Source organism: Capronia epimyces (assembly GCF_000585565.1).
Source record: "Capronia epimyces CBS 606.96 chromosome Unknown aczIQ-supercont1.10, whole genome shotgun sequence".
In the NCBI taxonomy this organism is placed as follows: domain Eukaryota; kingdom Fungi; phylum Ascomycota; class Eurotiomycetes; order Chaetothyriales; family Herpotrichiellaceae; genus Capronia; species Capronia epimyces.
In genome coordinates, this window is record NW_006912913.1 from 1,179,206 (window position 1) to 1,204,524 (window position 25,319).

The following is a 25,319-nucleotide window of genomic DNA, read 5'->3' on the forward strand; positions in this document are numbered from 1 at the left end:
GGTCGTCAATCAGCCTGGGTCTCTGAATTGAGATTGCTTTCCTCCATCTTGCGGGTAATTGAGACAAAGCCCACCAACCTAGCGTCATCAGTCGCAGACTGAGGAGGCAATTCCCACTCACCGCAAGAATCATACACCAGGCTGTCTGCAGTGGACCGGCACCGGCACCCATTCCCTTGGCCATCAAGAGTCTTGTCTCCTTGCAAAGCTTGCACAGCTTGCATCGGGTTCCTGCAACAATCCCAGAAGGACAGGGCCCTGGACCGCCACCCACCACATAGTCCGTTCAAGAACAACGAGAATCTTTCATCAATTGTCCTGGACATCAAAGCCGCACCAGCTTTGCTGCATTGTCCAGAATTCTGCAATTGCGGAAGACAGCAGATAGCAACCTCCAACAATCCTAAGAATCGCCTTCGCGGGGTTCGGCTAGCTGGAGGTACATCCGGAACTCTGGCTCAGACAAGAACAAGAGAGTGACACGTCCAAGACAGTCAGCAGGAGCTGCGCATTCACAAACCACAAGGCTGCCTTACTCACGCCGACCCAGTATAAAGCTCACAGCCTTCCTCACTGTTCAGCTGATCCCCTTCAAGAGTTGTTGAAAGGCAAAAAAGAGATCTGCTTTGGCCATCGTTGCACCTTGTTTACCTTGTTTACCTTCATTGGATTCCCAGACAGCACTTTGGCAACACACCAATGGCTCAAAGCACCACAGCTGGCAGACCTCCCTCACCTCCTCACTCAGTCGATAGCCATTACAGCAAAGGCGACGACAATCGATCCAGTCAATTAGGTGCCGTGAAGACAGAGCCTTGTACACCACCCATGCCGGCAAGGTCAATCAGAGCCGACATGGCTCCAGAGCCAGCATTCGTGAGTATTTCCAACTTGAAGGTGCAAATCAGAAACTTACCGTGCTGTAGAAGTCGTATTGTGAACCATCGGTTTATCCCGATCCAACTCCAGTCTACTACACACCACAGCATGTAAGTGAAAACGGCCCCATATGACTCCTGACCGTTCTGACCATCTAGGGAAAGATCACCTCCCATCCCTCCCACACTCCCCCTCAGGGCATCGTTGGAATCGGAGGGCAGACTCGCAGCGGAAGAGTCCGGGGGACACCGACACCTTCCAGCCCTGGAAACACCGAGTCAACCCACACCTCTCCCTCGCCTGCGCCCCGAACGAGGAGGAACCTGAAGAAAAAACCGGCGAGAAAGGGAGCGCCCGTCATCCACCAGCCACTCAGCATCTTGACGAAAGACTATACGACACCGGTGAAAGACATGGCCGCATGGGTACATCGTCCGGTGGAAGATCGGATGGCAGAGGTGGAAAGAAAGAAAGGATACATCTCCCGACCAATGAACTCGTTCATGCTATACCGAGCAGCGTACGCTGATCGAGTGAAGCAATTCTGCAAAGAGAACAACCATCAGGTTGTCTCGCAGGTGACGGGGGCAAGTTGGCCATTGGAGCCCAAAGAGGTCCGGGATTTGTACGAGCGATATGCACACATCGAGCGTGACAACCATCAAGCTGCTCACCCGAATTATAAGTTTGCACCCAACAAAACCGCAAAGCGGCCCAGACCAGACGACGATGCCAGTGACAGCGATCCGAACTGGGAAGGCTCGACCAAGAGCTCCAAACGAAGTCGCAGCGCTCGACGATTTGAGAGCAGAAGCGCCTCGTCTACTCCATTTGAGGACAGACCCGTCCGGTATCATCACCAGATGCCGGCCCTGAATCTTTCCGGATACGAGATCAGCAACCCATACGGCCCGCCGCCGCTGGTTATGGGACCCACTGGCGTCATGGGCGAGTACTATCAGCCGTCAATAGCTATTGGACCATACGGGGAGCAGGTCAGCGAGATCCGGTATGAGAAGATGGAAGATCCTTTCCCTCCATATCAAGCCACTGTGGGCCTTTTAGGAATGCCGAATGCTGGACACCATGAGCTGTTGACATCGTATCCTGCACCACAACAGATGGAGTACCCGGTCCAACGTTATGATAACGTACTTGATCCCCGGCTGAGTCAGATGGACCCTACCTATCAGCTGGTCTATTATGGCGACGACTTGAAGCCACCTCAGGAGATCCCAAGAACAATCTCATATGAGCCATTATCTCAGCAGTTCGAGGCTGGCTATCAACCAGATGCATACCACCCAGGATTGGCAACATTGACGGAGGAACATGATGTCTGGGGAGACGCAGCAGGTGCTGGGTCCGACTTCGACTCGGAATTTCAGAAGTTCGGCTGAGAAAGCATGACTGGATTGCCTTTGACCAGGGGTGGTTGGACAAAGGATAGCAATGGTCTTGGATTTGCATAGCCACGGAGTCCTATTCGATTTCATTTCATTTCATTTGGAGTTACCTTGTTCTGCTGTTCAGTGGCCGAAGTGGTTGACAGAAGTTGGATCGGATGAAGGACCAGGGCAGGGCGTTCATCTGGAGCGCAACTGCATAGAACAAGGAGTCCTCTCTGTATGAATACCTTGCGTCTCCTGTGGATGATTACACTGAAGCACAAGGTCGTTGTTTTTTGAAGAGAGATAGATGAGACTCGAGGTGTGAACTGCTTGCGTGTGTGGATCAAATGCTCGACCGTAAAACAACGGCACATCATCTTTGCGTCAGATGCAACGAATTGTATAGGTTGTTGCCATTCATCAGATGAATCTATTAGATTCTATTCCGGCGTCAAATAAAAGTAGTCTTTGACTGCTGGAAATTATGAGCCTTGTGACCTACGTCCTATGGTTAATACCCATTTCCATGCTGGCCATGTCCGCCAACCACCAGTGTCAAGTGTACTGTCCTTGCTACTTCTCACGTGACCCTCGCGTTTCGAACTCTGTCATAAGGTGATCCGCAGTCAGCCACACTGACAATGCCGACCTTAGATCCATGAATGTGGCGTACGGGCCGCCATTCTGTAATGCTGCTTCTAGCCTTCTATCTTGAATCCCACCTCTGCATTTAGTGTTTCCGGACCCTGGGTGACATCTGCAGTACTCTCTCCGGTGCTGCTTAGGTGCTTGTCGCCCTCTCGCACCGATACCATGGGGCAACAACGAACACCAATGTGCCAGAATCAGGGGAGAATTTCCTTTCCTCCTAGCCTGAGAATACCAAAGAAGACCGAACCGTGACTTCGTTCGACGAATCCATCCTCTATCAGGACCTTCCAGAGCTGCCTCGCCCCGAGCGACACATGGCCCAAACTACCTTCATAGCAGAGCCAGGGCATTGGTTCCTGCGCGGTGTACAGTCCGCCATATTCTATTATATCTCCTTCACGCCATGTCTCGAGTTTCAGCACAAGCGCAGGAGGAGGAAAGAAGCCAAAGCACACAATGCACAGCAACAAGATGTTGTTACGACTCAACCAGGCGCTGTCAGACAGCCGGGACCATTCCAGACGAACGAGACATGGGCGGAGGAGTTGATGCTTGGTCCGGGACCACCAAAAGGTTGGAAAGGAGATAAACTGTTGGAAAGACTGCAGAAGAATGTGTCTAGACCAGCGGAGGGCCTGGATGCGGCGTCCAACTCGCCTGAAGTGCAAGAGACAACTCACCCAGTCGCATCTTCGTTGCAGCCATCTAGACCGTCAACGGAAACTTCAATGAGATCATCTTCAAGCGAGACTGAAAGCATGTCATCTGAAGATCATGCTGCTGGTGCTCCGAAACCAAAGTCTGTATCGAGGCCAACCTCAACCGAGCGGAGGCTGTCGAATGCTGTGGAGAATATCAAAGACTCTCTACGAACAACTCTGCATCCTGAGAAATGGAATTGGAAAAGATATGATAGAGAGGACGAGATTCTTGGAGGGTTCAGCGAGCGAATGACGCGGATGTGGAATCGAGCTACTTCCGGAACGCACCAAGAAGGTACGGAAGAACAACAACAACAAGATGGAGATCTCTCTACACAACGACGAAAACGGGCACCAACAAACGAAAGCGACCGTTATGATTACCGCAGATCAAGACATCCCGAAGTCAATGACCTACATCCCCCGGTTGTCTCGCAGTTGCCCCCCACCAGAGACGAAGCTGCATGGATGATGCTTCCTCCCCCGAGTGCTGCTGTAATGGCTGGAAAGAAGCGACCGGGCGCAGAGACAGAGATGCGGTGGCCATTGGCTGTTATTGGAAGTCCAAAGAGATACCCAGCCCCTGAGCCAGTATTGGCCATGACGCTCTCCACCGAAGATGTCAATTACGGCGGTGCCGGCGGTGACGACAAGGATAACGAAGAAGGAGATGTTAGCGACATGGAGTATGAGGATGTTACTCCTTCCCGAACCGACGAGCTCATTGAACCACCCACCCCGAAACGAACGAAGCATCTTTCCGAGCCTATCATCAAAACCCCCTCACTAGCTTCGGCATCATCCCTCACAGAAGATTCGATTGCCCTCAAAAGGAGAGATTCATGGCAAATTCACTATGTTATTCCGTCCGATCGCCCGCTGTCTTGATGAAAGTTTGCCGGATTGATTGCTACTCAGATACTTGTTTATGCCAAAATCGGCGATTTACACGTCTGTTGTAGAGTGTATAAGGACTTGAAGTTGATAGCCTTGCAGCGAGGAGTTTTTGGGCTAACACATGGAGTACGGATTGGTGTCTGATCAATGTTCACGGGAGAAAGCAATGACTGTTGTACAATGATAAGCGTGTTTTTTATGCGGTCTAAGCATGTGAATGAGCCATATAAATATAACCTGGTTCCGATCTCTTGCTTTCATTTTACATCTATATACGGATGTGTGAAGCCCAAGTAGCCTCGGGGTGGCTGCTATACTAGCCGCCAGCCTTTGTCCATTCACAGGGACGGTACCCTAACGTCTCCAGCAAAAGCAAACCCCGGGTTGCATGGTTTGGGTGTGATGTGACTCTTTGAGAGGCGTGGCAGACAGGGGTACATGCAGATACCAGGGTTAGCGCGGCGTTAGGCGTTAGGCGTATGCTCCCCGAGATGGGAGGCGGCCAGCTTCAACAGGGCCATGGTGGCATGGCGTAATGATTGGGTGAGAAACGGAGGAGGAAAGCGAGAGGCGTTGGGGCGCTGCGGAGACGGAGGGTCGATGTCGATGGATCAACCGGTTCAACAGTCACTTTGATGAAAGACAGAACTAAATTATGGTGGCAGTCGCCTAGTATTTAATAATATTAAATTCTTATTGAGGGGGGCGTAGCCGCAGTTCCATTTATGTTTCATAGGCGAGGTCACGCAACGGCTATCACCATACAAGAAAGGCGCAGCTTCAGCTTCACTAACTGACTGCGGTCTCCCTTGGCTTCCACTCTCATGATTTGCCCGGTTGCATACATGTACCTGTAACATTTTCTCTTTCCCTCTGACACCTCTTCCTTGTTGTCCAAGCCATCGAGCTATCTCCCTAGTTCTCATACGAAGCAGACCTATCTTTTGTCCTTTCCCCGCCGCCAACATACAGACCTTCACCAACGCGACTTAACTTCATGTCGTTGCCGTAACAAGTCAACCCACAACAGAATACCTAGCATCTGGTAAACATGATGACGACGCACAATTCATGCTCCTCCTTCTAACGCATCGTAGCGATCCCTCATCCAGTCCAGGACTGGTCGTGGGTCAACTGCGTCTCCACCGCGGTGTTCTGCCTTTGCGTCCCCCGAGTCTCGTTCCAAATCCCGCCGCATACTATCATCGAACCATCCATACTCCTGAGACATTTCGATCAGGTCCTCAACCACCTACCTCCCCTTGCAAACACTGACGGTTCACCGACTTTTTCAACCTCTCTTCCACCCGGCATCAAGGTCGGCATCAAAATCGTGGTCAGCTATCTCGCCACAGACAAGCGCATCCCCATATCAAACCGCTTAGCTTACATCCCTTGCTTGGCCGCTCCTTGCACCTCTCTTGGCCTTAAATCGGACTCGTTGTTACCTCTTGAGAGAAAATACCTTTGTTGATTGGGTGTACATCAGTCTGACCATCCTGTCCCCAACTATACCACAATCGCTATTGCACCGACAACCTGGCATCATCCAAGATGTGGTCGACTACCGCTTCCTGGGTAGCGCTTCTTGCGCTAACTGCGGCCCTTACAAGATACTATAATCCGGAGCTGTTCAACAAAATCACGGGACAAGCTCTCACTAGACCAGAGACAAAAGATCAGGCACAGAAACCAACTGCCAAGCGCCTGAAAACCAAGCGGGTACATACCAGCCGGCCTGATACTACGAACAGCGGTGCTTCAACGAGTACTACAGAGGGCAAAGCAACTAAGAGGAGGAAACTAGTATCTGCGCCAGTTGATGACAGAGTGGCTATTGCAACCACAGCGGGACACCAGGTTAGCCTACCGCGAGATGAGGATGGCAGCATGAGTAATGCGGAGTTTGCCCAGCAACTGGCCAAAGCCCAGGCGGGCACGAAGCTGGAGACCCCTCAGTCGCAGACCTCAAACAAGAAAGGACGACATGCTGCTAAGCAGGTGGCGCAAGGGAAACAAGCCAACTTGAGGCACTCTGGTCTCTCGACCGAGAATTCCTCCACTACCGGCAGGGACGCGGATGATGATCTTTCACCCGTTGGGTCACCCTCGATCGGCCCCATCTCGACCGCTCCTACTTCACGTGCAGGAGACGTGTCAGACATGCTAGAGGCACCAGCTGCCAAACCGACAACTCTCAGGTTAACAGACGTCAAGGAAAGCGGCCCCAAAAGCGGCCCCAAGCCGGTCTCCAAGGCATTCGAGCCAGTGTTGTCGAAGAAACAGAGACAGCGACAGGCCAAAGCGGCCGAACAGAAGGCACTGAGAGAGGAAGCCGACCGTATACATGAGGCTAAGAAACAGCAACAACTCCGAACGGCGAGACTGGCAGAAGGCACCTCTAATCAAAACAAAGCGAATTCATTTACCGCGAAGCAAAACGCATGGCAGGCTCCCAATCGAAGTCCACAGAAGACCGTCCAGGAGCCACCCAACGCAGAGGTTGCACCGCTTCTGGATACTTTCGATGCTGGGGCGACATCGTCCGTTAAATCCAAAGTACCAAATGGCGCAGTCATCACCGAGCCGCTCTCAGATATCACCAATTCGGCGACTGAAACAGCCAATACCAATGCGATTCGACAAGAGGTCGGCAAAAAGGAAACCGATGCTTTAGCTGTTTCCAACCGAGAAAGATTGTCGAGACCTGTGTTACAGGCCCAGCCAAGCTGGGCTGACGAGGTTAACGAGGAGGAGCAGGACAAGTGGGCGACCGAGCTTGCGAAAGAAGAAAAGTGGGAGTCGGTCACTTCAAAGAAAGGGAAGAAGAAGGCGAAGAAGGACAACGACACTAGCAGCGAGGCCAGCTCTTCCTTTGTGCGACCATCAACGGCAACACTTAGCAAGTCAGTCCCCGTTAGCAGCAAAGAGAACGGAGCGAAGCCGAGGATCGAGAAGGCCAACCGATTCCAGTCCATCGAACCGGTGCTGGATCCATCATTCAAGGATGCGGAATGGGAGGCTTGATAACACCATCGGAAAGGGACGGGCGGCGTAACTTGGATGCATATCCTGCCGGGGGGTCAGACTGCACCAATCTGTATTCTGCGAGCAGCATCTCTACGTCACAGTGCTGGTCTGCACTTTGATTCTACAACTATTCATTTGCGGCATTGTTTACTTTAGGCACATGGTTATCCACAGAGTTCAGAGTAAGAAACTCGACGCTTCCGGAGGCAAAGGGAGATTAGCATGGCCTACAAAGAGGATAGGAGAAAACTATTTGAGAGATGGGAAAAATGGTTCTACTCATTCAACGAGGTCCCTAAAGTACCTTAGGTAGCTTATTGGTACCTGAAAATCCGTACAACTCGGTCTTCCAGTGGATGGCTTTTCTACGTAGTATTTTGGTAGGTACTGTACAATCCACAGCTGCCCTGCACTGAACAGGTGGCCGCATGATGGCGGAGTCAGCTCCACGAAGGCGGCCAGAACCAGCTGTCAGGGGCTGGCTGTCCTTTGGTCTCTAACGACTTGGACTGCGAACTTCATTGGCTGGAGGATTCCAGGAGGAGGACCTTTGCTGTAGTGGCTTGTGTTCTCAGCACGGCTACAGTACGGAGTGCGGAGCAATTATTGTCGGTAGAGAGAGGTACCTGATATTTACCTTCGGGCCAGCGTGTTAATTATCAAACAAAAATAAGCGCAGGTACTCTGTACTCCAGATCCTACAGATCCTCCAACTGTGCTGCCCACCACCACCATAGCACTACCACTGCTGACGGCTCACCTGTGTAATACTCTGCTGCTACTGGCCAGAGGTCGCCAACAAAGTATTCCTATATTATCGTTTGCAGCGGTCACACTACTCACTAGCAATTCCCGATCATCACAATCTCAGACCTCCGGAAACTTGACAGCATTCAACTTCGACCCGACCACCATCCTGCCCCACGCAATTTCTCGACTTTCTCCTTCTATTTATTCTGATTTCTTCTCGTGCTCTCCTTTGTTACCAGCAGACTATCACGCCCGAACCGTGTTTGCTCGGACTCTCCCTCCTTTCGCCGACCGCCACCTCATTCCCTACCGACTATCACCCGCAAAGCAAAGCAAGCCGCGTCGTCAATGGCGCAAATACGAGGAACTGCCGGGTATAACCTGGGGATGAACAATCAGTTTAGTTCTCAGCGCAGCAGTGAAGCCACTAGCGATCCAAGCCCTCTCGATCAGATCAGAGAACAAACAAGCAAGATCGAAGACTGGTTGACCACCATCGGCGAGCCCCTAAAGCCGTGAGCGTCTCATCGTTTCGTGGTCTTACAATCCCTTTCCTGACCAGTGATGTGTACAGATACCTCCCTGCTATCGGACGATTTCTCATCGTGGTCACCTTCATCGAAGATGCTATAAGAATAATTACTCAGTGGAATGATCAGCTTACCTATTTGCGGGATTTCAGACACAGTGAGTGAGCTTCATCAAGCTAGTATAGGCTGAGGCTGACAGCTAGAATAGTTCCTTGGGGTATTACACACTTGTTCTTGATTTACAACATCGTCACCATGTCGGTCTGCTCCACGCTGGTCATCATACGCCGCTACGGAGAATACGCAGTTGGCGGGCTTCTTTCGGTCGTGGTCGTACAAGCTCTTGGATACGGGCTTATCTTCGATATCACATTCTTCCTGCGAAACTTGTCGGTTATTGGCGGGCTGCTGATGGTCCTCGGGGACAGCTTTGTCAAGAAGAGCAGGGTGTTTGCTGGGCTACCTACAATTGACGAGAAGGACAAGAAGATGTACATCCAACTTGGAGGCAGAGTCCTTCTCATCTTCCTCTTCATCGGCTTCATCTTTGCAGGTGAATGGAGTATCTGGCGAGTCCTGGTCAGTCTGATTGGATTTGTGGCTTGCGTGATGGTGGTGGTCGGGTTCAAGGCCAAGCTCAGTGCCATCATTTTGGTCCTTCTGCTCAGCGTGTTCAACGTGCTCGTCAACAATTTCTGGGCGGTGAGTCAAAAGAGTGCTTATTCCCTTCCTGCAAAATATTCTGACCTTTGTGACCACAGCTCCACAACAGCCACCCGCACAAGGATTTTGCCAAGTACGACTTCTTTCAGATCCTCTCTATTATGGGTGGCCTTCTGCTGTTGGTAAACATGGGACCCGGTCAATTAAGTGTGGATGAGAAGAAAAAAGTCTACTAGACACCCAGGTTTGCCATCGCACCGATGGTGAATGGACACTTGAACCACCGACCATATAACGACGAGCATGAGACTATGCGAGACGAGCATACCGGTTTGCGAGATCCGGAAGCAATTTGCACGGGCGGTCGCTAGCCACGGGAGTCTGGAATGACTTGCAATGAAATGGCGTGGTCTGCATCTCTGAGCGTTCACCAAAGCACTGGCAGTTGAGCCCATCTGCAGCGCCACCTCGGTAAATAATTCAACTTTTGCGTAGGAACGAGAAGGAGGTGTTGAAGGATAGCAAAAAGTCCGCATGAGCCAAACACAATACCACTGGTAGTCATTTAACTTATCGGTTACTAAATGGAGCAAGATAGTGAGCCTGCGGCGTGCAGGTAATTAGTAGATCGTAGGTGTACCCAGTAGTGGTGAGAAGCGGGAGCGCAGCGCAGTTTGGTTGCCAAGTCGGGAGAGTCACCAACCCGCCGTCGGGGACCGCCACTTGACTACTAGTAGGTAGTATGTAGCATTGAGGACCCTCCACCTCTACCAACATCTCGTATCTACACCCAGTTCTTACATCGTTGGATATTTGCCGGCAGGACCTTCTACTTTGCTCACTTCCTTGGGAATCCTGGCTTGCATTTCACAACTGCTAGTGGACTACTTTGGTCGAATCTCGGCCAGTGGTGCGGGCGAACTGACCACTGTGTCACTGACCTCCCTCGAAAGGCCGGCATCCGTCCTCTGACATCGATTTCTCTACTATTCCAGCTGAATATCCTTCGCTAATCATCATGGCTCCCAAGAATCGCATCATCATCGACACTGATCCTGGCGTGGATGATGTTCTCGCCATGTTACTGGCATTTGCGGCCAAGGCAGAGGATTTGGAAGTCCTGCTTGTCTCGCTGACATTCGGTAACGTCGACGTACGAAACTGTCTACGGAACGTCGTAGCCATCTTCCACATCCTAGAGAAGGAGCTCAAATGGCGTGAGAAAAACGGCAACCCGGTTGGGTTCGAAGGAATCACCAAGTTCAAACCCATCGTCGCAATTGGGGCAGAGGAGCCGCTGCAGGATAGGATCGAAAGTGCCGATTACTTCCATGGTGTCGACGGGTTGGCAGGCACGCACACAACTCACCCTCATTTCTCGCCCGAGGAGAGCTGGAAGAGATTGTTCGAGGAACCTCCTCCAGACTCGTTCCTCACTGAGACCGCGAAGGAAGAAGTAGACCTGGAGGAGCCGGCCAAAACTTTCATCCCCTCATTGATCCCGGCTCACAAGGAAATCCTTCGTCTACTGAGGGAGAATGAGCCAGACACCATCACTCTGATTTCGATCGGGCCCCTAACGAACTTTGCTCTCGCAGCGACCGAAGACCCCGAGACCTTTCTTCGGTGTAAGGAGGTGGTTACGATGGGCGGCACGGTTGATGGAATTGGCAATGTGACGCCCGTGGCCGAGTTCAACGTCTACGCCGACCCGTACGCCGCAGCCACGGTGTATGCATTAACATCGCCCATCCCATCCTCGACGATGCCCGTGCCGACTGAGGGCGAGCGGTCTTTCCACCTGCCACCCTACCCGCCCCGGTTGTCCAAACAGCTCAAACTCACCCTCATGTCGCTCGACATCACCGAATTCCACATACTCAGCCGCGGTGCGTTCAGTGCATACGCCTCCGAGCTAGCCAAACAAGGAAGTCCGTTGGCTCAGTGGGCGACGGCGTTCATGGACCCCATGTTCGACAAGATGGAACGTCTGCACATTGGCCACGAAGGCGAAGGCGCCGCACTAGCGCTTCACGACCCTCTCTGTGTGTGGTACGTCCTGACGCGCGATGATCAGCGATGGAAACCCAGTGCTCGCAGTCCCGAAGACATTAGAGTCGAGACTGCCGGCCAGTGGACGAGAGGCATGACTGTGGGCGACAAGCGACCGCGGAAACGGAGGAACAGTGACGGCGAGGTTCCTCATGACAGGGGCAACTGGCTGGGCAACAGGTCGGGCAATAGGATCTACAGAATGTTGGAGAGTCCAGGGCGAGACGCGGCTGCACCGTACTTGCTGGATGCGATTTTCAGGAATGATTGAATTCCACATCTGATAAGATGATGATAGCAGTTCAACATCGGTTTAGTTTAGTATGGTCTAGTACTATCATGATTCACGTCCAACCTAGTACCCTGATGTTGTTGTAGAAGACACCCAGGGTATGCCTAAGAACAGAGATATCTAGAATATTATCAACAGGGATCACGTCAAGTATAAATGATAGGTACTAACTATCTTACTATTCAGAAGGACACTGCTTTCAACAGAGAGAATAAAGTACTATCTAGCGTAGAAGGACGCTGTTAGTATATAGAAGAGAGAAAGATAATATAGTTTAGAAGGGCACTGTTCCTATAGGAAGAAGAGAGAGGTGATATAGTATAGGAGGACGCTATTCTAATAAGTAGAAAAGACCTTGACAAGGTAGAGAAGGACGCTATTAGTATAGGACTAGAGTTAGTAGGTTTATAGTCAGGAGCACGCTGTTGATATAATATTGATAGTGGTCGAATTGGTCGTTAGAAGCACACCATACTACTGAAACAATTTCGTAGGCACGGGGAGCACATCATACCACTGAAACAATTTCGTAGGCACGGGGCGGCCGTCAGTGACTGAGATGGACGAAAAAACACGCAGTAGAATTGCATATGGAAACAAGGGAAATGTCATGGCGGGCGACAGGGCATACTATGCACTTGTATTCACTGCTTTTCTTATCAACACACACCTCGGCGCCTGATTGGCTGCATGACCACCACCCTGCCCCTATTCCTGCCCCTTTCTTCCCTTCGCCTCGCCTCATTCAAGTCTGTACTGGCAATGGAACATTTGAGACGTGTGTTTTCAGCAATCCAAGGGTGTGGATCCAGATCGAGACGGTGAGAAACAGCATGACCGCGACAGTGGCAGTCAGAAGGAGGAGACCAAGGATCAACATGATCCAGTAGAGGAAATTGCCCAGAGGATGGCGACGCAGTTGGTGCAGGCGGAGGGACAGTGTAGACTATAGTAGTCAGTCTATTGTTTTCCAGGAGAATAGCTACGGGTAGATATCTAATGCTCACCGCGTAACGTGCCACAGCATTGGCAGAGTCGGTGGCATCATGGCTGGCAATGGTAGCATTGTGCAATCCAAGCTCGTTGAACTCGTGCAGCTCGGTATCCTCTGGTCTCATGTCCATACTGACTAGAAGACGACAATCTGGGCTAGGATTCTTGCGTTTTTGGAGGAGAATTAGGCTGTCCCGCGGAGGAGAGTCGTGTTGAGAGTCTGAATATACAGCTAGACGAAAGCACCCGTACTGTATGTCGTCGTAGTATGCAGGTTATGGTCGCCAGCGATCTATACTGCTATTAGAAGGTAAAGTAGAGTGTCCGAGGGGTGAAATACTTCAGATCGGCTCTGGAAAAGAAGGAGCAGGCCGCCAATTTGGCGTGGTAGGGCAAGAGTAGTGGTCGAAGACGATGCGAGGGGAGTGGGATTCAAGGCCTCTGATGGCCAACCTGCTCTTCAAATCGAGTCCAAATGGAAGATAATCACTCGTTTGAACGCTCAGAATGCTTGGATATGACAGTAGAGTCGTGTTGGGCTTTGTTGAGTGGTGAAATGGTCTGCCAGGGAGCGATTTATGATCGTCACGGCGACGAGGCTGAACAATGAAACTGCCCGCGCCCTGCGCCGTGTCTCAATAAAGCTGCTCCAGTTTGTCGTCTTTCGTACTCACTTCTGTCCATCCACACTACACCGCGCGCGCGCATCACTCACCTTGAAAAACAAGCACACTCAACCCCTTTTCCATCACTCCGTTCGTCAAAATGGCCCGTGTTCGATCCCACAAGTACCAGCAGGCGAAGAAGGCTCGCAACGCCTCCAAGTATAGGGGAAGGAAGACTCAAGGACACAAGAGAGCCCAGGAGACTCGCGCCTCGCCCTCTCGCCCTCAAAGTCCCCTCCCACTCGGCGAGCGCAAGGCAATGTTTCTATCGATGATGCATTTCCTGAGCCAGGACGGCGACAAGTCCGACCAGATTTTGAGGATGTTGCAGAGCACAGAGCCGGCGTTTTGGACCAAACTCTCCAAATCTGAGACCGTCAGACAGGGAGACCTGTCAGATGAGGGGCTGCGAGCAGTCTCTCAGATCATATACGACCGAAACACTGCCCGAGACGTCGATATAGTCGTCCCACAGCAACAGTTGACCAAGAGGATGCAGCAATTCAACGTCGCCTACATGCGTAGGCTGCCCGTGGCCAGATTAGAAGAATTGCACGGCATCATCCGGAGCGTGGCCCCGACCGTGGCTCTCCTCGATGTCGACGCGGGCCGGCGTGTTGAGCCAAACTTTCTGCCGCCAAACGTGCAGATGATGATCTTCAAATACCTGAATCGGCATCTTCCTGACGAGGTGATGGCAGAGGCTCGGGCAGCAGAAGGGAAAGCCAAAGAAGAAGAAGAAGGAGAAGAAGGAGAAGAGACTGGGGGCCTCGAGGGCGAGATGGAAGATGCCGGCGAAGGCATGGACGTGGACGAGGCTGAGGATGGCCACGAGGACGCGTATGAATACGAATGGATGGAGATGGGAAGCCAGGCAACGAGCGAGACGAACGAGGAGCTTTGAGAGCCATGAGAGCCATGGTAGAGAGCCTGTTGACCAGACAAGCGGGCAAGAGAGCAAGCAAAGGAGGCGTGCTGAGACTATTGCTGTCCTGTTTGACTACAGATCCTACAGGGCTACAGGGGGCGAAAAGGAGGTCTCAGCCCGATCACGTGGGCGCTAAGCGGCTCACGTGAGCACCATGAACTATGAATGCATTGCACGTGATCTCTTTTGTTCTTCGCTTGTTCTTTTTGCCGGGGCGGAATCACAGCGTGAGATTGTGTTCGTTGATTGTGCGATCGGGCGACTGTCCAGCCCGCCTTTCTCACCCCTGAGGTGCCACCACTTCTAGCCCTTCGGACACCTATTTCTAACGAGGATCCCCATGGTTGGGGGTTGGGACTTCAGGGAGCAAAAGGAACGAAAGGGCCAGAGCAAGACAGTGCTACAAGACCCCTGGTGGCCCAGGATTACTACCTATTACAGAGGTACAGATACAGAAGAAGTACCTGGGCATTGAAAAAGCCACGATCCACCAGGGGCAACGCGTGGAACCTCCGGGTTTTCTTTATTGCGCAGTCAACACCGTATTCCTTGCGCACAATAAGGCTATTATTACTGTTACCATTACTATTACTATTACTACTACGACGACTACCCTGACGATGGCGCCCCTGACAGCCTCTATCTCCCATAAAGCTCTCTCCGCCGTTTCTTCCTCGCCCTTATCGCGTCTCAACTCTCTCGCCTCGCCCTTCTCCTCGATCGGCTGCTGCCCCGCACGTCACCTGCATCGGCCTTTTCACCTGGCGGCCACGGCCACGGCCACTACCGCGCAAAAATCACCATCACCCAAAACCCCCTCCCCCACAGTCACCGTCCCCATCACCGTCACCCTGGCTCCCTCACGCCCATATTCCTCCTCTGCCACTGCCACGACTCGCCTGAGTCTGATCTCGCGACATCTGCAGGAGCATCACCAATCTTCCTACCCTCCAATCAACACTCCCTACACCGCCGAACGAGACTCGTTGCCTGCGTCGACCGACGACCTCCCGTACACGCCCCTCCAACGTTCACCTTCACCAGCTCACATCCAGAAAAGACAATTGTCCACCTCTGCGTCTGCCAGAATGTCTTCACAGCCGCCTCACCCTTCCCTCCTGATTCCCGGGCCGATCGAGATCAGCGATGAGGTCTCCCAGTCCATGGGCCACTTTGCGCAGTCGCACGTCGGACAGCCTTTCGTCAACACCTTTGGCGAAACTCTCACCCTCCTACGTGATCTCTTCCAGACCAGCAACCCGGCCTCGCAGCCATTCGTCCTTGCGGGAAGTGGCACTCTCGGCTGGGATCTGGTGGCGGCCAATCTGATCGAACCTGGTGAAGACGTCTTGGTGCTACATAGCGGATATTTCGCAGACTCCTTTGCGGAGGCTCTTGCAACCTACGGAGCGAAGCCATTCCAGCTCAAAGCGCCTATTGGCGATCGACCACAGCTGCCGGAGATTGAGGCTGCTCTCAAAGAGAAGAAATACAAGGCCGTGACCGTGACTCATGTCGACACCTCGACCGGTGTTTTGTCTCACATCCAGCCTCTGTCCGACCTGATCCGGCGTGTCTCCCCGGATACGCTTCTTGTGGTGGACGGCGTGTGCTCGGTCGGTGGAGAAGAGCTTTACTTTGACAAATGGTCCGTTGACGTGGCCCTGACTGCATCCCAAAAGGCCATCGGCTGCCCTCCAGGACTGTCTATCGTGATGGTGTCGGAAAAGGCCCTCAACGTGTACAAATCCCGAAAAACTCCTCCAGGTAGCTACTACGCCAGCTTCAAGAACTGGTTGCCGATCATGCAGAACTACGAAGCGAAGAAGCCATCCTACTTCGCCACTCCGCCTACGCAGTTGGTCAACGCTCTTCACACGGCACTGAAGCAGCTTCTTTCGCAACCACTGGAGGCCCGCTTTGCCCAGCATCGCAAGATCAGCCAATATGTCAAGTCTGAGGTGACAAAGTTGGGTCTGAAGCAATTGCCTGTAGACCCGGCGAACGCCGCGAATACTATGACGGCAATCTATTTGCCTGAGGGACTGACGCCACCGGAGATCCTACCCAAGCTGATGGCCAAAGGCGTTATCTTTGCTGGTGGTCTACACCGGGAGATTGCGACGAGATACATCCGCTTTGGACACATGGGCGTGAGTGCGACCGACGAGTCGAGAGGAGAAATCGACAAGGCTATCGAGGCCCTAAAGACGGGGTTGATCGAGGTGGAGCAGGCCAAGAAGTAGGCTTCTCTCGGAGTCGAAGTGCGATGCTGGTAGGAGAGGTTTGGGGGGAGTAAAGATAGATTGGAGGGCAGAAGGCTTTCTAGATCAAGCCTCGGGAATGTGGGCGAAGCTTGGGGATTCATTTGGAACAAGACAAGAGAAAACATGCCAGCCGAGATGCATGTTTCCTGCTAAGGAACAACCCACCATGGACATGGAAATGGCGCCAGTCGACGAGGATCATGTGGTGAGAGTCAAGGCAAAAAGGGGCAGGGGCAGGGGCATTGAGGAATAGACAAAACCAGGAAAGTGCGATCTCGACCCAAATTTCCATAGGCACCACCATCATCATCATCATGCATGCTTCCACGGGAGGTACAGATCAAGGGCTTACATAGGTTGATCCTGAGCACAATCATGGATTCTGCTCCAGCTACATAGGTAGTATTCCGCACATAGCAATCATGATCAAAATGCACATGTGACGACCGCGCGTATGTATGCGTACCCAGTATGCGTACTCTGTATGGAGACTTGGATTATTCCTGAATAGCCAGCCCGGTCCAGGACGATAATGAGCCAAACCACACCGGCCGAAATAGATCTCTAGAGTTAGCGTAAGAGAGCGCTCTTGCCGAATCGCCATTGCACTGCTATATGCCTTTACAACGGAGTGAAGTTACTGAATAATTAATGTTACAGATATATTGTCCGGTCAGCCAGGGTTGTGGATGTTGCCCGGAATGGACCGTCGCATGGATGGGCGATGGGGATGGGCGATGGGGATGGGGATGGTAATGGGAGATCTGCGTCGTCACGGACGATAGGGAGCCTCAAGCAATAGGTATAGTTATTGGCGAGCGAGGTGAGGCGTTCGGTATGCAGCGAATTTGCTGCGGGACGCCCGGTCGCGCGGTAGTTTTTCTTTCGTGATGGTGATTCGATACTTTTCTGTCATGATGTTGGGTGTTGGCTCTGCAAAACGAGGCTTTCGGCGGATCGCACCACTTCGGCAGTAAAGCTGTGGACGGTCTGCAGGTGAAGCAACTGCGAATCAGAGAGGCCATTGACACGATCTACTTTGTCTCCAATGTGATTTAGACAGTCTCGGAGGAGAATGGTATCGGACGACGCTGCCGGGCTCGCGGGATTGAGCAGGATGTTGCAGAACAGGACCAGAGTAGCCGACAAGGGATAAAACAAGACGATCCTAATCGTGTATCACAGAAGGTAAGCCAGTGTTAGGATGCAGGAGGGGGCAGTCACCAGTCACGTTGAGAGCGGAAGCACCCAAGTCAAGAATGGTCGGCGGTAGCCAGTATGCACGCACCAGAATAAGCTTGGTAGCTTGAGCAAGACCGAGTCGGCAGCGTGGAAAGACGAGAGGAGTGAGCGACTCGACTCCAGCGCAAGGTTCAAGCTTGAACTCAGACCTTCAAGCACTCGGTGGTTATGGGCCCAGTCCTTGCAGCGACTACTTGCCTGGTGGATGGTGGTCATGCAGTGGAAGTAGTCCATTCGGGTGAAAAACGAACGAGGGTCCATGTCTAAGCAGTCGATTGAGCTCTTCGCTTGGAGGGAGAAAGAGAGCTTGGGCCTGAATCCGGTGGGCTGGGAGAGCCTCCAATTCTCCAGCAGTTCGTCCAGCTCGCGGATGTCGCCCAAGATTTCCGCATCGGGCTTCTGCAGCGAATGGGGCGAGTAGAGCTTTTCGTAGGCTTTCGACTTGATCAGACTCAGTCGGAGGTCGCCGGGGAGACGGAAATTGCGGGTGACATTAACGGACCTTTGCGCCGAGTACCACTTTGGGAACGTCAGATCGCAAGACGTGTCGTTCATGATGGGAGGCCGGCCTGTGCGGAAGGTTATGTCCTTGTCGAGACCATAACAAATCCAGAACAAGTCGCGCCGATGGAGGATGGTCCTGGTTTCAATGCTTTGGGAGTCGGATGGGAGAACATCCAGATCCTGGCCCGGATAGAGGTGGGCGCCGAGCATGAACAGCAACCGCGATGCAACTGATAAGCTGATGTCAACAGGCTGGAGGTGTCCACAGGTGAATTGATAGACAGCTAGCATCATGAGAGCACCCACGGCTTCGGTACTGGCACTGGCGTTCAGGACGTCGACGAAGAGATGCTCGGCCGCAGTACCACAGCCCGACACATCGATAGGGGGCAATGGCTCGTTGACCGGATTGCTGAGCAGCGTGGCTGCAAGAAGCAGAAAGGCCAGGACACATGCCTTTGCCGCACCAGCATGGGAGAAATCGCTGCGGCCACTGTACACCTCGTCCAGGATTTGCGGAAACAAGACCGGGTCGGCCAGGGGGAAGACGTCAGAGACCTCTGAACGGAGATAAGCATCCAAGTATTCCTGCACCAGTGCTCGGGGCGGTAACTCTTGGAAGCCTCCGTTCAAGTTCAAGCTGGTCGCGTCGGCGGGTGATCGAGAGGTGTCGGGCCAGGCTGGCCGGAGGCGGTTTTCCCACAGCGGCCCTGGTACCTCATGTGGACTCCCACTGGCAGGCCCGTCAGTGTCATCTACACGGAGTCCAATCCACTTCTGGCCCTCCCGCGAAAGGAAGGGGACCCCGTGGAACATGTTGATGTCGCCGAGCTTGTAGCCGGCACAGTAGATGCGTCCGACATTGGCAAGACTGGCCGAGTCTGCGTCTGTGTCGAGTTCAAGGGCCGGCTCACTGGGAGTAGCAGTAGCAGTACGAGTAGCAGCAGCAGCAGCAGCAGCAGCAGTAGGACGGCGAGGCAACTTGGCCTTGGCATCTAAAGGAGAGTCAGAGCCTGCGCCTGCGCTTCCGCCTGCGCCTGAGCCTCGAGATGCAGCCTCCTGTCGCCCTGATACGTACACGTACCTATAGGTCAGCAATGTTCAATAGTAAAATGCCTTCGCCGTTCAGCTCTAGATTCGAACCAACCATTGCGTCTTTCGACATTCTCAGTGATCAGACGCTCGATGCGTTCCATTCGACGCACGAGATCGCTCTCCTCCAGCTTGCTATGCGAACAGGTGCCGTCAGCGTCACGCTACACCACTAGCAGAACAATGCAGCCGCTGCGGCGCCCTCCACGAACCTGGCGCGATTGCCTCTCGTTCGGCCACGTCGCATCCTGTTGAAGTTACAATCGAGGCCATGGTGTTGACACCAGTTGCACCGAGGCCGCACGCCGTCACATTTGATCTGCGCATGGTCAGACAGTGCCAACGGACCACTCGAAATAATAATGAAGCAAGGGTGCTAGGTGCATGGGAGCCCACCTTTTTCCCGTGACAAGAATCACAAGCACGCGATATCCTGGAACTGGCGCGACTGTCGGTGCTGGGGCTATCAGGGGACTGTGATGCTGGTGTTCCTGACATTGGTGCAAGAATTGGCGCCCCCTTGGCATTTGCCAGCTTCAGTCGGTACACATATTGATTATACAGCACCTCCAGGTTGGATGGAAGGTCGCGGGACTTTATGGGAATAAGGCAACAAAGTGCCGCTGACTCAGCGGCACGTCGGGACAAGCAGTGGACCTGAGAAGTCTGAAGAAGCCTTATGAGCCCGCTCTGACGCGGTGGCAGAGACATGGAAATAGGCACAGGCCCACCTCTCGTGCCTCCTCCCACGACACGGGCCTCCATCCTAGCTGGAACCGGGACGTATTCACGCCGAGTACATCGCCTTGTGGACTCCTCCGTGGAATTTGACTGGGTGTCTCGCATCCGGGCCTCGACAGCCTCGACCCCGAGTGGACTCGACAAGATGGAAATACATTGTCCTCAGGCCAAATGGTCCTCATCCGACATTTCGCATACGTTGGCCGGCTTGGTCCGTGATAAGGAAATGCTGCGACTATAATAACCCACGGTGAGCAACTGGCCCCTGCAGGGCAATCGAGTACTCTGGTTTTGCTGTCCCTATCCGTCATCCTCCTGCTCCGTGCTCCGTCCATCATGGCTGCCTCAGAGGCTCCCATGCTCGTTAATGAGGTTGCTACAGGAGAAAAGGGCTCAAACAACTCAGAGGGCCAGCCCCAGCCCCAGGCCCAAACCACAATGCCATCCCCTTCCCGAGGTCAGGACTGGAAGTTGACAGAGCAAGTCCGAGCCCAGCATCAGCAGGATCTCGACTCCTTTGCACGAGAAAGAAAACTAGGTGTAACCTGGAGCAACTTGACAGTGAAAGTCGTCAGCGCCGAGGCCAGCATCCACGACAACACCCTGTCCCAATTCAACCTGCCCCGATTGATCAAGGAAGGTCGCCAGAAGCCTCCGCTCAAGACGATTCTACATGAGTCACACGGCTGCGTCAAGCCGGGGGAGATGTTGCTTGTGCTAGGACGGCCTGGCTCTGGATGTACCACATTGCTGAAGCTGTTGGCCAACCGAAGAGGGGGATACTCGTCCGTCGAGGGAGACATATGGTACGGGTCCATGAGCCACGATGAAGCAAAACACTATCGAGGTCAGATTGTCATGAATACCGAGGAAGAGCTCTTCTTTCCTAGCTTGACCGTCGGCCAGACCATCGACTTCGCCACGCGATTAAAGGTGCCCTCTCATCTACCCGACAGCGTGCGTTCGCGACAAGACTATCAACAGCAATTCAAGCAATTCTTGTTGGAGTCCATGGGCATCTCACACACAGACGACACCAAGGTTGGCAATGAGTTTGTCCGAGGAGTGTCTGGCGGGGAGAGAAAACGTGTCTCGATCATTGAATGTCTGGCCACTCGAGCCTCCGTCTATTGCTGGGACAACAGTACCAGGGGCCTCGACGCCAGTACCGCGCTTGAATACACCAAAGCCATTCGAGTCATGACCGACGTGCTTGGGCTGACTTCGATTGTCACCTTGTACCAAGCAGGCAATGCCATCTACGACCTCTTCGACAAAGCGTTGGTGCTGGACACGGGAAAACAAGTCTACTATGGTCCGATCAAGCAGGCCCGGCCCTTCATGGAGGACCTGGGCTTCATGTGCGTTCAGGGGGCCAACGTCGCCGACTTCCTCACCGGCGTCACTGTGCCCACTGAAAGGCAAATCCGGCCAGGGTATGAGAACAGATTCCCGCGAAACGCCGATGAGCTCCTTCAACACTACGAGAAGTCTCCTGTCCACCAGCAGATGGCCGTCGAATACGAGTATCCCCGTTCGCCTGAGGCTCAGGCAAACACTAGAGCATTCCAGGAGTCGGTCGTCTTTGAAAAGGACAAGCGGCTTCGGCACACGAGTCCTTTGACAGCTGGATTGCTCACCCAGATTGCAGCGTGTGTCGTCCGCCAATACCAGATAATATGGGGCGACAAGGCCACCTTCTTTATCAAGCAGGTCTCTACTATTGTCCAGGCTCTCATTGCCGGCTCTCTCTTCTACAATGCCCCCCAAAACTCGGCTGGTCTTTTCATCAAGGGCGGCGCACTGTTCTTTGGCCTGCTGTACAATTCTCTGTTGAGTATGTCTGAAGTCACTGAGTCGTTCCTCGGTCGGCCGGTGCTGGCTAAGCACAAGTCCTTTGCCTTCTATCACCCGGCAGCTTTCTGCCTGGCACAGATTGCGGCGGACATTCCCCAGCTTCTGGTTCAGATTACGACATTCTCTCTGGTGCTGTACTGGATGGTCAGCCTGGGAGCTACCGCGTCACAGTTCTTCACGTTTTGGATTGTGGTGTTTTCGGCTACGATGGTATGTCCCCGTGCCCCCGCACAAATCTTTCTTTCTCTCTCTCTCTCTCTCTCTCTCTCTCTCTCTCTCTCTCTCTCTCTGAAATGTGACTGACAATCCAACTGCAGTGTATGACTGCATTGTTCCGAGCCATCGGTGCCGCCTTCAGGACATTTGACGCCGCCTCCAAGGTATCAGGGTTCGTGATCATGATGGCAATCATGTACATTGGCTACATGATAGCAAAGCCCGAGATGCATCCCTGGTTCGTCTGGATCTATTGGATCGATCCAATGGCATATGCATTTGAAGCCATCATGGGAAATGAGTTCCACAATACCATCATCCCTTGTGTCGGCACGAACCTTGTTCCCAACGGCCCTGGGTACGCCAATGCTCAATACCAGTCTTGTGCTGGTGTGGGAGGTGCCGTCACTGGAGAGACCTTTGTCACCGGGGATGCCTATCTACGTTCACTCTCCTATAGTCACTCGAACCTTTGGCGCAATTTCGGAATTATATGGGCTTGGTGGGCGCTCTTTGTCGCCATCACGGTCATCTTCACCAGCAGATGGAAGTCCGACTCAGAACTGGGCAGCAAGCTACTGATCCCACGCGAGAACGTCCATCTAGCTGGTCACATTCTCGGAGATATAGAGTCTCAAACAGAGGAGAAACAAGTTGTCAGTTCCGACTCTTCGCTCCGAGACCAATCTACGCCCGCCGAAGCGAGTACAGAGACCTTGATCCAAAACACCTCTGTCTTTACATGGAAGAACCTGTCCTACACGGTCAAGACCCCCCACGGAGATCGCAAGCTTCTCGACAATGTGCAGGGCTGGGTTAGGCCAGGCATGCTGGGAGCACTGATGGGCTCTTCCGGAGCCGGAAAGACCACCCTGCTGGACGTGTTGGCTCAACGCAAGACCGAGGGAACCATCCACGGCTCGATCCTAGTCGACGGCAGACCTCTGCCCGTTTCATTCCAACGATCCGCCGGATACTGCGAACAGCTCGACGTACATGAGCCTTACGCCACGGTTCGAGAAGCTTTGGAATTCTCGGCGCTTCTGCGGCAGTCACGCCACACGCCACAGGCCGAGAAACTGAGGTACGTCGACACCATCATTGATCTGTTGGAGCTCCACGACATCGAAAACACCTTGATCGGTTTCCCCGGGATCGGCCTTTCTATTGAGCAGAGAAAACGAGTCACCATCGGGGTGGAGCTGGTGGCTAAACCTAGCATTCTGATCTTCCTGGACGAACCCACCTCCGGTCTAGATGGGCAGTCTGCATACAACACGGTGCGGTTCCTACGTAAGCTTGCCGACGTGGGACAGGCCGTACTGGTGACCATCCATCAGCCTTCAGCCCAGCTCTTTGCGCAGTTCGACACCCTCCTTCTGCTGGCCAAGGGCGGTAAAACCGTCTACTTTGGCGACATCGGCGACAACGCCGCCACCGTCAAGGACTACTTTGGCCGGTACGGTGCCGCGTGCCCGCCACACGCCAATCCGGCCGAACATATGATCGACGTCGTTTCGGGCCATTTGTCGCAGGGCCGGGACTGGGCGCAAGTCTGGCTGGAATCAGCGGAATACCATAAGGTGACCGCAGAACTGGACAGCATCATCAGTGAAGGTGCGGCCAGACCACCCGGAACCCACGACGACGGGTTCGAATTCGCCATGCCTCTGTGGTCGCAGATCAAGATTGTCACGCATCGGCTGAACCTCGCCCTGTACCGCAACGTTGACTACACAAACAACAAGTTCGCGCTGCATGTCGGGTCGGCGCTATTCAACGGATTTTCGTTCTGGATGATCGGCGATGGTGTCGGCCAGCTTCAGCTCAAGCTATTCACCATCTTCAACTTCATCTTCGTGGCCCCTGGCGTCATCAACCAACTTCAGCCCTTGTTCATCGAGCGCCGCGACATCTTCGAGACACGGGAGAAAAAGGCCAAGATGTACGATTGGAAGGCCTTTGTCACCGCCTTGATCGTGTCTGAGATCCCCTACCTGTGTATCTGCGCCGTCCTGTATTTCGTCTGCTGGTACTACACGGTGGGGTTCCCCAATGACAGCAACAGCGCGGGCGGTATGTTCTTCGTCATACTCTTCTACGAGTTTCTGTACACGGGCATCGGCCAGTTCATTGCCGCGTACGCGCCCAACGCCGTCTTCGCCTCGCTGGTCAATCCGCTGGTTATCGGCACCTTGGTTTCCTTCTGCGGCACCCTGGTCCCCTACGCCCAGATCCAGGCCTTCTGGCGCTACTGGATGTACTGGCTCAATCCTTTCAACTACCTGATGGGCGCCATGCTCGTATTTGGAGTGTGGGACGAGGATGTCAAGTGCAAGGAGCACGAGTTTGCCATGTTCGACACCCCGGCCAACACCACCTGTCGCGACTACCTCGCCGACTATCTTGGCGGAGTTCAGGGCCAGGTCGCCAACCTCACCAACCCCGATGCCACGAGCAACTGCCGCGTCTGCGAGTACAAGACCGGCGCCGACTATCTCTCCACCCTGAACCTGAAGCACCAATACGACGGATGGCGAGACGCGGCCATTGTCGTCATCTTTGTCTTCAGCTCCTACGCTCTGGTGTACCTCTTGATGAAGTTAAGGACGAAGCAGAGTAAGAAGGCTGAATGATGAGGCGGCCTGAACAGACCTCAGAAATCTTGATGTGTTTCGGGCATTTGCTGTGTTTCGAGCATTTACCCCAGCTTAATATTAGACATGTATCCGTACACCTTTTGATGCGTTTCATATACAGAGATAGAGATATAGTCAGTAGATGATGCTGGACATAGACCTAGTCACATAGATACTACCGGAGCTTAATATTAGACATGTATACTCTCGATGCGTTTCATATACAGAGATAGAGATATAGTCAGTAGATGATGTTAGACATAGACCTAGTCATATAGATACATAGACATGACTCGATCGACACGACACGTCAAAATCAACGGCCAGAGAGCGATTGTA

The 25,319-nt window shown here is 53.1% G+C and overlaps 10 protein-coding genes across 10 annotated transcripts; 8 read left to right on the top strand and 2 right to left on the bottom strand.

Annotated features, from left to right (window-relative positions):
* Window positions 1–855: 855 nt before the first annotated feature.
* A1O3_09986 (uncharacterized protein) lies at window positions 856–2,279 on the top strand (the record flags this gene model as incomplete). Its single annotated transcript, XM_007740077.1, has 3 exons — window positions 856–876; window positions 927–989; window positions 1,038–2,279. The coding sequence occupies 3 exons, from the start codon at window positions 856–858 to the stop codon at window positions 2,277–2,279; spliced, it is 1,326 nt and encodes a 441-aa protein (XP_007738267.1).
* A 956-nt stretch (window positions 2,280–3,235) lies between these two features.
* A1O3_09987 (uncharacterized protein) lies at window positions 3,236–4,510 on the top strand (the record flags this gene model as incomplete). The annotated part of the gene is made up of 1 exon (XM_007740078.1): window positions 3,236–4,510. One exon carries the CDS (start codon window positions 3,236–3,238, stop codon window positions 4,508–4,510), a length of 1,275 nt encoding a protein of 424 aa, XP_007738268.1.
* A 1,563-nt stretch (window positions 4,511–6,073) lies between these two features.
* On the top strand, window positions 6,074–7,546 carry A1O3_09988 (uncharacterized protein; the record flags this gene model as incomplete). The annotated part of the gene is made up of 1 exon (XM_007740079.1): window positions 6,074–7,546. The coding sequence occupies one exon, from the start codon at window positions 6,074–6,076 to the stop codon at window positions 7,544–7,546; it is 1,473 nt and encodes a 490-aa protein (XP_007738269.1).
* Window positions 7,547–8,647: 1,101 nt separating this feature from the next.
* Window positions 8,648–9,728, top strand: A1O3_09989 (uncharacterized protein; the record flags this gene model as incomplete). Its single annotated transcript, XM_007740080.1, has 4 exons — window positions 8,648–8,814; window positions 8,874–8,986; window positions 9,038–9,531; window positions 9,591–9,728. The coding sequence occupies 4 exons, from the start codon at window positions 8,648–8,650 to the stop codon at window positions 9,726–9,728; spliced, it is 912 nt and encodes a 303-aa protein (XP_007738270.1).
* A 782-nt stretch (window positions 9,729–10,510) lies between these two features.
* Window positions 10,511–11,815, top strand: A1O3_09990 (DNA glycosylase; the record flags this gene model as incomplete). Its single annotated transcript, XM_007740081.1, has 1 exon — window positions 10,511–11,815. One exon carries the CDS (start codon window positions 10,511–10,513, stop codon window positions 11,813–11,815), a length of 1,305 nt encoding a protein of 434 aa, XP_007738271.1.
* A 766-nt stretch (window positions 11,816–12,581) lies between these two features.
* A1O3_09991 (uncharacterized protein) lies at window positions 12,582–12,960 on the bottom strand (the record flags this gene model as incomplete). The annotated part of the gene is made up of 2 exons (XM_007740082.1): window positions 12,582–12,782; window positions 12,844–12,960. The coding sequence occupies 2 exons, from the start codon at window positions 12,958–12,960 to the stop codon at window positions 12,582–12,584; spliced, it is 318 nt and encodes a 105-aa protein (XP_007738272.1).
* Window positions 12,961–13,594: 634 nt separating this feature from the next.
* Window positions 13,595–14,398, top strand: A1O3_09992 (uncharacterized protein; the record flags this gene model as incomplete). Its single annotated transcript, XM_007740083.1, has 1 exon — window positions 13,595–14,398. The coding sequence occupies one exon, from the start codon at window positions 13,595–13,597 to the stop codon at window positions 14,396–14,398; it is 804 nt and encodes a 267-aa protein (XP_007738273.1).
* A 644-nt stretch (window positions 14,399–15,042) lies between these two features.
* Window positions 15,043–16,668, top strand: A1O3_09993 (alanine-glyoxylate transaminase/(R)-3-amino-2-methylpropionate-pyruvate transaminase; the record flags this gene model as incomplete). Its single annotated transcript, XM_007740084.1, has 1 exon — window positions 15,043–16,668. One exon carries the CDS (start codon window positions 15,043–15,045, stop codon window positions 16,666–16,668), a length of 1,626 nt encoding a protein of 541 aa, XP_007738274.1.
* Window positions 16,669–17,601: 933 nt separating this feature from the next.
* A1O3_09994 (uncharacterized protein) lies at window positions 17,602–19,774 on the bottom strand (the record flags this gene model as incomplete). The annotated part of the gene is made up of 4 exons (XM_007740085.1): window positions 17,602–17,857; window positions 17,978–19,430; window positions 19,583–19,662; window positions 19,740–19,774. 4 exons carry the CDS (start codon window positions 19,772–19,774, stop codon window positions 17,602–17,604), a joined length of 1,824 nt encoding a protein of 607 aa, XP_007738275.1.
* Window positions 19,775–20,604: 830 nt separating this feature from the next.
* Window positions 20,605–24,977, top strand: A1O3_09995 (ATPase; the record flags this gene model as incomplete). Its single annotated transcript, XM_007740086.1, has 2 exons — window positions 20,605–22,335; window positions 22,443–24,977. 2 exons carry the CDS (start codon window positions 20,605–20,607, stop codon window positions 24,975–24,977), a joined length of 4,266 nt encoding a protein of 1,421 aa, XP_007738276.1.
* Between the last annotated feature and the right edge of the window lie 342 nt (window positions 24,978–25,319).